We start from the raw sequence: 11,089 nt of genomic DNA, 5'->3' as shown, positions 1-11,089 counted from the left end.
ATAGTTACAATTATATACCTTCGATTATTTTTTGCAATATGAAATTCGCAATACACTCTAAGATAATAATATGATGTATACCCCATACCAAACAGCAAAGTATTTAATCTAAATAGCATGAGCAACTCCAACTCCACGTCAAAATGAATAGCAGTTGTGCCAATCTAACAATAACAAAAAAAAATAACAAAAAAAGCGTTTGGAACCATAAACAAACTTTCCGTTCCATATTAATAAAAATAACTAAATGTATTTCTGAGTAACAAAACATTGTTTAGTAAAACTTGAATATGAAAATTGTATTAAATTTCTTTTAGAAAATAACTCAAAATATCTGAAAGTTGGATACAAAAAGCATTATTCACAGATTAAAGCCCAAGTCACGTCTTGCGATAAGTTACGCGTGGCTTTTAAAAAACCTTTAAATTCAAATATCTTCTCACCCAAGACAATACGTACGCTTTCCATGATTTACGGGTAAAATCGTACAAATCTAATTATTATAGGCATCTTAAGCACGTATATGGATGGAACGATTTTTTTAAACTAGAGATGCCGCAGTAGTCGAAATTCGACTATAATTAATTGGAATTGTAAGTTTGTACACTATTATAATTGTATTTTATACTTCTATAATCACAAATTTCGCCATGACTACACTATAAAAAATATTAACAAAGACAAAAAATATTTAATCTATTCTCAATTTGACAACAGACGTCAAGTACAAAAGTTTGACAATAAATAGTATGCATGCGTGTGTGCGTCAAATACATGGTATGTAGGGTGTGTAATGTTTTCTTTATTACTGCATCTTTTATGCATTATTTAAAAAAAAAATTAGCATTGTGCACTTCTTCTCTATATTCTCTATAAGTGTGGAAAATTTCATACTCCTCCGTCCGCGCAATTTTCGTAAAAAGGGATACAAAGTTTTTGCTTCACGTATTAGTATATAGATGTATGAGTTTTCTCTCAGTTCTGCTGGTATTAAAGGTTTTCCAGAGCCCATTGACGTCAAATATAAAAAAAACCACACGAGTCATGAGTTCTTATCGGTATAGTACAACGGCTACTCCATCTCTCAAACCGAAACTAATTACTGTTTCGCGGCAGAAGTTAGCAGGGATGTTGTACCTACCCATATTCCTAAATCACAATGTGTAAGATCGAGTATCTAACTCGCTAATTTTAAAATTTACGACGAGACTAATCTACTATTGAGAGAGCGAACCCTTATCATCTCGGGGTTTCCGTAAAACTCGACAGGCCAAAACTAATTCACTGACCAGTGGCACTTTTTGACTATTCCCCATCCCCCATACCCAACCTGGTAGGAACTGAAGTACCACAGGAGTACTTGTTTCTCAATGAAGGACAGGATCACGAATCCGGTGTAATCTAACCTATAGCATCTACCCGTTGAGTTTCTCGCCAGGTCTGGCCAGTGAGTCGCGATTCCGATCGCGATGCTAGATGCAGTCGCGAAGCAGGTGCTCTTGATCTATAAAGCCCCTTCAGAGATGCTCGGGTAGTTGTTGTCAAACCTCTCCATCCAACTAAGCCAGCTGACCTAGTGTACTAGGAAAATAGCCCCGTCCATCCTAAAAAAAAACTACATGGATGCAGGTGCGTTTCTTTTTTATTGCTTAAATGGGTGGACGAGCTGACAGCCCACCTGGTGTTAAGTGGTTACTGGAGCCCATAGACATCTACAACAGAAAGCTGAGCTAACACCTGCGCTAACGCGTTTGTATCGCCTCACTTGTTGCACTAACAGGGTTACGTCTTCATGGAAGACCGCCCACGTCCACCATATCCCCAAGAAGGGTGACCGGTCGGACCCGTCGAGCTATAGGCCTGTCGCGATAACTTCCTTGCTTTCCAAGGTGATGGAGCGAATAATAAATACACAATTTCTGAAGTATCTTGAAGATCGCCAGCTGATCAGTGACCGACAGTACGGTTTCCGTCACGGTCGCTCAGCCGGCGATCTTCTTGTATACCTTACTCACAGGTGGGCTGAAGCCTTGGAGAGCAAGGGCGAAGCTCTTGCTGTGAGCCTTGATACCGCGAAGGCCTTCGACAGGGTCTGGCATAGGGCACTTCTATCGAAGCTACCATCTTACGGAATCCCCGAGGGTCTCTGCAAGTGGATCGCTAGCTTTTTGGATGGGCGGAGCATCACGGTCGTTGTAGACGGTGACTGTTCTGATACCATGACCATTAACGCTGGCGTTCCACAAGGTTCGATGCTCTCCCCCACGCTTTTCATCCTGTATATCAATGACATGCTGTCTATTGATGGCATGCATTGCTATGCGGGTGACAGCACGGGGAATGTGCAATATATAGGCCATGAGAGTCTCTCTCGGAGCGTGGTGCAAGAGAGACGATCAAAACTTGTGTCTGAAGTGGAGAACTCTCCAGGTGATAGAATAATCAGAGTGACCAACCACTCGACTAAACATTGCACACGACCGTCACAACAAAGGGTAGTAAGTAAAACCTCTATTTGTCAAACCAGAACTCTAGTCCGTGATCTGTTTTTTCACCGGCTAGATTTTTATTGGCAAACTAGATCATTATAATATAATTCCCTATTGGTTGTCTGTGACAGCGGCCAGGCTTGGCTCCCCGGCGGCAGTATGGCGCCCACCTCGGCAGGCGACGAACGCGCGCGCTAAAACTAAACACAAAATAATACGTAAATAATAATATTATTATTAAAATAAAATTTTCGAATGATACAAAATAAGTCATTGAGTGTTGTTGTAAAAATGATAAAAACATGAGAAAACAGTGAATTCGTATTGATTTTTAGTTGTGGTAAACAGGAATAATCAATTTTTTTCCCTATTTTAATATTAATGTGGAGAGAAAATGTGTTGGGTTCATTGACATTTGTTTTCGGATTGAAGTGTCTTAAGGAATATACTATTTTAAATTTTTTGTTAATTCTTTCGTATTCAAAGTTCATTGTAAAAAGCTATATATTTATTTTGTTGTCAGTGCTAACTACGATATAGTTCGTCGAATAAATATTACTTACTAAGATTATAATGGTATTCTAAAGTTATAATTAAATACGTAAAATACCTGTATACCTGTGTAACTAACTATAAACGCTTTATCTTCGAGAATGTATTCCGATTTAAAAATTAACATATTTTAAAGCAAAATTATCATGTAAAATACAGAAAACTTATTTCTAAGTATTCATAGCCTTAAAATTTAATGGTGTTTCAAAATTCGGCTATAGTTTCTCTTTTTTTTTTATTATTGTAAATCAGATACTCATTTTTTTTTTATTATTGTAAATCAGATACTCATTTTTTTTTTATTATTGTAAATCAGATACTCATTTTTTTTTTATTATTGTAAATCAGATACTCATTTTTTTATTATTATTGTAAATCAGATACTCATTTTTTTTTTATTATTGTAAATCAGATACTCATAAACTGTCAGTTAAAAATGAAACGGGCTATTCTCTAGATAGTCTTAATGGACTAATGAACAAAGTTCAAATTCGTTCGTCTCTAGGCAGATTTACGGATCATCTGATGTTGAGGGATTACTTAAAGGTAGATAACACCACCCTGCCTATTTCTGCCGTGAAGCAGTAATGCGTTTCGGTCTGAAGGGTAGGGCAGCCGTTGTAACTATACTGAGATCTAAGAACTTATATCTCAAGGTAGGTGGCGGCATTTACGTTGCAGATGTCTATGGGCTCCGGTAACCACTTAGCATCAAGTCAGTAAACAATAAATAAAAATAAATCCAAGCTCTCAGATCTTACCGCCATAAATATAAACTAGGAGATTTAGATCTAAAAAGCGATGATACCACCACACCAGCACATTTCCTGATGAAGCAGTACAAGGGTCTGAAAAAGTCTCAACTAAAACTTGTTTCCTTTTGATTCACATTCGGATGGAGCTTTTTCATTTAAATTATAATACCGCCCTGCCTATTTCTGCCGTGAAGCAGTAATGCGTTTCGGTTTGAAGGGTGGGGCAGCCGTCGTAACTTTACTGAGATATTAGAACTTATATCAATTGTAATCCAGTAACCACTTAACATCAGGTGGGCTGTGAGCTCGTCGACCCATCTAAGCAATAAAAAAAAAAATAGTGAATTTTTTAACTACATCTAAAATCATAATTAAATGCAAGATCATTTGCGAAGCTTTCATATCGCTTTTTTTTAAGCTGCATCTCTGGGGGACCATCCATCTTGATGAATACGAAGACCGCCATCGCTTTGCATCTTTGTTTAGCAATTTCATTGAAGGCTACAACAGAACCACGTAAAAAGCTCAAGCAACGCCGATTAAAATAATAAATTACCATTCAGAGCTTATCAAGTGGATGACCCGAAAGGGAGTCCCTCCGTTTTGCAATAAAAGCTTCGATCAAAAGCTTTTTATACGGTCTCGCGGTGCCCATTCAATTTACAAGCTTTCACAGATTGCTTTCGAATAAATAAATAAATAAATGGATAATCTAAAACAATTAGTACAGGTTTAAGTTTTCGATTCGTTTTTAACGTAAATTATACATATCGACGCTTGAAAAGCAAACATGACTAAGCGACAATAACTGCTTTGTACATAAATGATAGGCAATAACCATATTCGATGCGCAAAAAATATATATTTCTAGGTCTATTGAAATCATTTCAATCCTACAGCTACTAGCTAGATTCTACTACAGCTAGATTCGTTAAAAAATTTTTTTTTCAGGTCCTTATTTCAACTTTAATTTAGTCTACTGTAAAATTCACGTATTGTCGCTTAGTCACGTTTGCCTTTCAAGCGTCGATATACATATACATATCATAATACATTGTTAATGTGGGTTCGTATATGTAAATTCGTTCACTTCTGAAACAGTCTAAAATACTCCAAGCAAATCGGAATCGTTAATACTACATCTATGAGGATGATCTAATGGCGTAAATAGTCAGACAAGTCCAAAGTTCATCTGAGGTAAAGTGGTTATAAGAGTCCATTAATACAATGCAGTGATGGCTACTACCCAAATTGTTTCCCGGTTGAAATAGATAAGTCGATGAAACTAGCCCACTGAGTTTCTCGCCGAATACTCTCAGTGGGTCGTGTTTCCGATCCGGTGGTAGATTCTGCGGAGCACTGCTTTCGCTAAGGACAGTGTTAGCAACACCTCCGGTTTGAGCCCCGTGAGCTCACCTACACGTCAGGGAGAAGCTGAAATAGTCTCTCAAGGCTATCAGCATAGGTAGGACGAAAAAAAGATGAAACTAACATGTGCAACAACACACAAAGACGAGTACTATTATATTTTTAATCGACTTCAAAAAAGGAGGAAGTTCTCAATTCGACTGTTTTTTATGTTTGTTACCTCATAACTTTTGACTGGGTGAATCGATTTTGATGATTCTTTTTTTATTAGAAAGCTGACGCTTTCTGTTTGGTCCCATTTCAATTTAGTCCAGTTCTGATAACGGCATCCATGAGAAAACCATATAAGTCTTAAATTTGCATTAAGCACGTGCGCGACAAATAGATGAATAACTCAATAACTCAATATCACGCCAACCGATTTCGATGATTATTGTTTTTAGTGTATATTCATTTGTTTTGAAATAATATATTTTTTGTCTATTTGAAGTCGGTTTTTGTTAAAGCATGTATATTTACAAACACGAGTACTATTATATTTTATTACACCGAGCTCACGGACGGACGGACGATGTTAAGAGGTCACCGGAGCCTATAGACGCCACAACGTGAATGAGGTCTAAGTCTCAATTGTATAACGCGTGTCTCTATCAAATCAAAACGAATCGCTCGTTGCTAGCTAAAATAGACGCGCTAAAATTAAATTTACCATTGCAGTTGTTGCAACTTGTTGTTATGACCACGAAATCTGTGAAAACTATATTATCGTTAGGGATAATATAGTGACAACATAATATGCGATATTAAATCGTAAAGCTGTTTTAATTGTCACTACAATTATGGTGACCATTATTTTTGTATCAAAAAACAGGATAATGAGCAAAAAAGACGAGGTCGGTTATTACATTACAAAACAATGACCATGTCCATTTCACAGCCCACCTGGTGTTAAATGGTTACTGGAGCCCATAGACATCTACAACATAAATGCCGCCACCCACCATGAGATATGAGTTCTAAGGTCTCAGTATAGTTACAACGGCTGCCCCGCCCTTCAAACCGAAACACATTACTGCTTCACGGCAGAAATAGGCTGGACGGTGGTACCTACCCGTGCGGACTCATAAGAGGTCCTACCAGTAAAAAATCTTCTCAGTAGTTCGCGATTCCGATCCGGTAGTAGCCAAGCACTACTACTCTTTATAGGGCTTTTTTTCTCAAGAGAAAATCACCGGATCCCCACCCGCGCGGCAGTTGGGGTAAGTGGGAGTTGAACCTCACTAAAAACTCCTCCCACTCACAGCCGGCGCCCTATCCCAGACCGGGCTGGAGCCCAGTCGGAACTATTAAGACGACGGGACAGGGTTAACTTTCTTGATAGGGCTAGTGTTAGTAATTCTCTCAAGTTGAGCCCGTGAGCTCTACTACCGGTCCGCGTGAAGTTGGAATAGCCCGTTAGACTACCATTAGGTAGGAGAAAAAAACTCCGATAGACAATTCATTAATTTTCCGCGTCCTCATCCACTCAGCCAGCTCAAAAAAACCTCAATTGAAATACCGACTCTTTCAAACTACACAGCCGGATTGCTTCGTAGCAAGAACGGATAGGGCAGCGTTACGATTCTTGACAGAGTAATTAATCTTGTAATTTAAAACATCGTTTTGTTTACTGAAATGCGCCAAAAGAAAACACTCTCCATCCGTCCGTTAATGTTTCATAAAAATGAGTTAATAGTCAAAAACTCTAAAGATTTATCGATAGACGTTCAAATATTATGTTCTTCAATCGCATATCTTCACGGCTACTTGTTCTGTAGGATGGTAGGTGGAATTACTAACAAAATTTGTGACGATGCGTGTTGTTGTAACTTGTATGTTCCATGGGGAATGCTCTGAGGAATTGTTTGAGATGATTCATCATCTCGTTTTCATCATCGGAGCAGAGTTCATCCATAGTGCGTATCCAGAGATCTTTTTTGCCACGTACCATCCTGCTTTGAAATGAGTTCCCCTCCACGGTGCTTCCCGAGCACTATGACATGTCCTTCTTCAAACGAGGCTTGTGAAGAGTACTTAACGGTAGGCAGCGACTTGGCTCTGTCCCTGGCACTGCTGAAGTCTATGAGCGACGGTAACCACTCACCATCACGTATACCGTATGCTCGTATGCCTGCAAAGGGTAATAAAAAAATATATGCAGGGTTGCAGGCAAGAGAGAAACATAGTTCCACAATTCACGAATTTACTGCCACTAAGCAGTCGTCCTTTACAGCTTTCATCTCCGATTAAGACCTGTAAGCTCACATAGCAAAAAGCGCGTAGCTGGCATAGCGTCTCGAAGCTACCACCGATAGGAAATAAAAAGTTGAAACTCGGATCCCACTCCAGACACCTGCCTTACGAGAGAGAATTACGTTGTGATGGGTAACCGTTTTATAGAAGATGGACCGTGAACTCTTCCGCCTACAAACCAGAGACTAGTATAAGGAATTCCATACACCCAAAGATTAGTATGTACACGCAAAACGACTTCAAACACCCGCTCGGACCGGTAGCAACGTTAATACATCTTCATCAGCTAAACTGTTCATTAATATCTCGCACTCGTTTTCTATACATTACATATATATTATGTACTAGCTGACCCGGCAGACTTCGTAGTGACTCAATCGATAAACAAAAGACCTAAACTTTTGTATAAAATAAACTTAAAACAAACAAAAGGAATACGTCGGACGGGGGACACATCAAAGGAAAAACAAAATTGTTATTTTTATTTAATTCCGAGCATTTTCATATTTATTTACCTTTTAAACCTTCTCTGGACTTTCACAAGACCAAAATTGGCCAAATCGGTCCAGCCGCTCTCGAGTTTTAGCGAGACTAACGAACAGCAATTCATTTTTATATATATAGATAGATAGATGTACGTCAATGAGTATCGCTTGAAATAAAATAACACTGGATTCGCCATTTCACGCTCATTTGCCTTCCGAGATTTCGTATTCCGAAGCACAATTAACAGCACTGAACTATGCGTTATACCGGAGCACGAAATAAATTAAAATTGAAAACAACAAAACTTTAGTTTGATGGTTTTAGTTCGAAGAAGAATATACAATAAAAAATATTACTTTATAGTCGCAGATCGTGAATAATTATAGGAGCCAGTGGGCGTATGGTGATTGTTTGACAGACATCAATTGTTACCCACACAACAAACACACACACACTGGTCTATGCAATAAATAGCCTCAGCACTCTGTATAATGTTTAACAGATACTTCATATTAATACGTAAATCAAATCTATCGTTAGTTTTTATACAGAACTAGAGATTCTCCGGCACGATCTGGTATATTTTTAGGTTTGAAATTAAGGAGAATTAACATTCAACCCCAATATCTTCAACAATAGCACTGACAATGACCTAGGTTTGCATTACAGTAGTCTTTTTTTCCTACCTACGCTGATAACCTTGAGAGGCTATATCAGCTTCGCCCTAACATATAGGCGAGCTCACGGGGCTCAAACCTGACGACGTTGCTAACACGAAGCCTAGCAAGAGCCGTGCTTCGCAGAATCTACCACTGGTTCGGAGCGCGACCCACTGAGAAGATCCTGCGAGAAACTCAGTGGGCTGTGTCTGTGGGTTAATTTACTCGTGGAGCCCTTCGTCGCAAGCGACGGGCTTGACGAGAACGGCGACCAGTGCTTGAGTTACCTAAAAGCACCGTTAATGGATCGGGAGGATCCGAAATGACGTGGGGAACAGTAGTCATTATTGCTTGTAATAAGTGGACTAAAAATTCACCCGTCACTGCGAGCCAAATAATTATTCTGTGACTACCTCGAGTTTTAAAGATGGACCAGGTCCGAATCCAGCATAAACTGGCATTTTCATGGAAATATATTCTTCATTTGCCGAGGATAACAAAATTCTCTCTCTGCTATTCAATAATAGCATGATGCATATCCTTTTGTCAATCATAAATGTAACATATAATTGTATTATTTAACTTATTTCTGTTCTTATTACAAACCAAAGTTACCAAACATTCCTGCTATTACAAAAACTCAATTCTTAATTAATATGAATAATCCAAAAACAAAAGAATAAAGTGAATCCTATAAAACAAATGTGAATCAAAATGGCGTCGTCGAAGGAGTGCGCCAAAGTGACATCTTCAATTGACAGTTTAAAATTATCGAGCAAAAATACGTCAAAGAGTTCGTCGAAGCATGCGTCCTCCGAATCGGTCCTGTCGAAAAAGGACAAGGAATGCCTCCAGATGCAGGAGTGCAAGAAGAAGCTTCTGGCAATGGAGCCTCAGATTATCGTGAGGGATGACAATGTGGTGTTGAGATCTCCTCCGCAGAAGAAGATCGTGATGCCGCCGACCATTAACGCTGAGGTGAGGCTTTATCTAAGAATGTTTTACTGGTGGTAGGACCTCTTGTGAGTCCGCACAACCACCCTGCCTATTTCTGCCCTGAAACAATGCGTTTCGGTTTGAAGGGTGGGGCAGCAGTTGTAACTATACTAAGACCTTAAAACTCATATCTTGAGATATGGGTGGCGGCATTTACGTTGTAGATGTCTATGGGCTCCGGTAACCACTTAACACCAGGTGAGCTGTGAGCTGGTCCACCCATCTAAGCAATAAATAAAAAGTGGTGAAATCCATTGAAACCCATGCACGAGCGCTTCTAAACTATTCCTCATACACTATTTCTATTTTTACATTAATTTACAATTAATTTTAATTATTGTACTATACAAGGATTTGTTCCAAAAAATTCATTAATTTCATTAACAAGGAGGCAACAGAGGTATAGGTACTCAAATCGAACGGTGATCCCGCATGTAATTCGTATTATTCTTTAGTATTAGTACATAATAATATTAGTAGGCTGAGGTTCGAGATAAATAAATGTTCCACAAAAGTACAACTAAAAACTGTGTTCAACACTTAGAACACTTAAAGCACTCAACAAACACTTTAAAACTCTCAGTTCGCTTCAGGTGATCCGTTCGCTGTTTCGCTTCGAGTAGTTCCGATTACTAACTAACTGCGTGCCATCTGTGCAATGCTTTTATAATCGAAACGAAATTCCTAGAATCTTCAAGAATATTCCACAAAAGCCGAGTACTGTGTTTCCGCTATCCGACAATAGATGGCGCTGTACTTCTCGAGCGTTCTAGGTGCTACTAGATCCTTCGATATTCGTTCGGCTATTCGGCGATAGATGGCGTTATTCTTACCGGCGTAACAGTATCCATGTATCCAAGCCGTAGAAAGCACTAATCGCGCGTTGACAAGCAAAAATTCTAACATTATGAAAATTATAAAAACAAAACTTTTTACTATAATTATATTATTTTATTAACCATCCATCATCATCAGCTCTTTTCGCAAATTTTTTAAAACTGATTAAATATCATATAAGTATATTCCATATAAGTGACAAATAGTATGTCAAAATTATCTGAAGTTTGTTTTCTAGCAAAACACTAAAGAAAGCTTACTCCCGTAAAAAAAGCTGCATTCATTTATTGTACAAGCTATGAACAATAACTGTGTCTTTTTTGTTTTTATGATAAACATCGTTCATATTTTTTTATTCGTTAAGATTTGAAAAATCGAGGACGTAAGTAACCAACCAAACTGGAACGTATGAACGAACTCACAATATGCCCTACGAGTAAACATCCTCAGACACGTGACGTTTCTCGTGCAAAGGAACCCCTTCGCACGTGACGCACACATCAAGCACCCTTCGCACAATTCGCTAAAACGTGACCGTACAACTAACTTTCGCTATTGAAAGGGAATTTAAGAAATCGGTACAACTTTCGGACGACTTTGATTGAATTTTTTTTTTCCTTTCCCATTCGCTGGTTTAGGGAGCTCACGGGCGCAA

General features: G+C 38.6%; 1 protein-coding gene across 1 annotated transcript in view; it reads left to right on the top strand.

Annotated features, from left to right (window-relative positions):
• Positions 1–2,642: 2,642 nt before the first annotated feature.
• LOC101742684 (inactive dipeptidyl peptidase 10) overlaps positions 2,643–11,089 on the top strand; it is a 135,301-nt gene continuing 126,854 nt past the window's right edge. The window contains exons 1-2 of the mRNA XM_012691014.4: positions 2,643–2,829; positions 9,213–9,579. Of these exons, the coding sequence (XP_012546468.3) occupies positions 9,316–9,579 (264 nt within the window). The 5' untranslated portion in view covers positions 2,643–2,829; positions 9,213–9,315. The remainder of the gene's footprint in view (positions 2,830–9,212; positions 9,580–11,089) is intronic.

Source organism: Bombyx mori, chromosome 20, assembly GCF_030269925.1.
Source record: "Bombyx mori chromosome 20, ASM3026992v2".
Lineage (NCBI taxonomy): Eukaryota > Metazoa > Arthropoda > Insecta > Lepidoptera > Bombycidae > Bombyx > Bombyx mori.
This window is presented reverse-complemented; position numbering and strand designations above follow the sequence as displayed.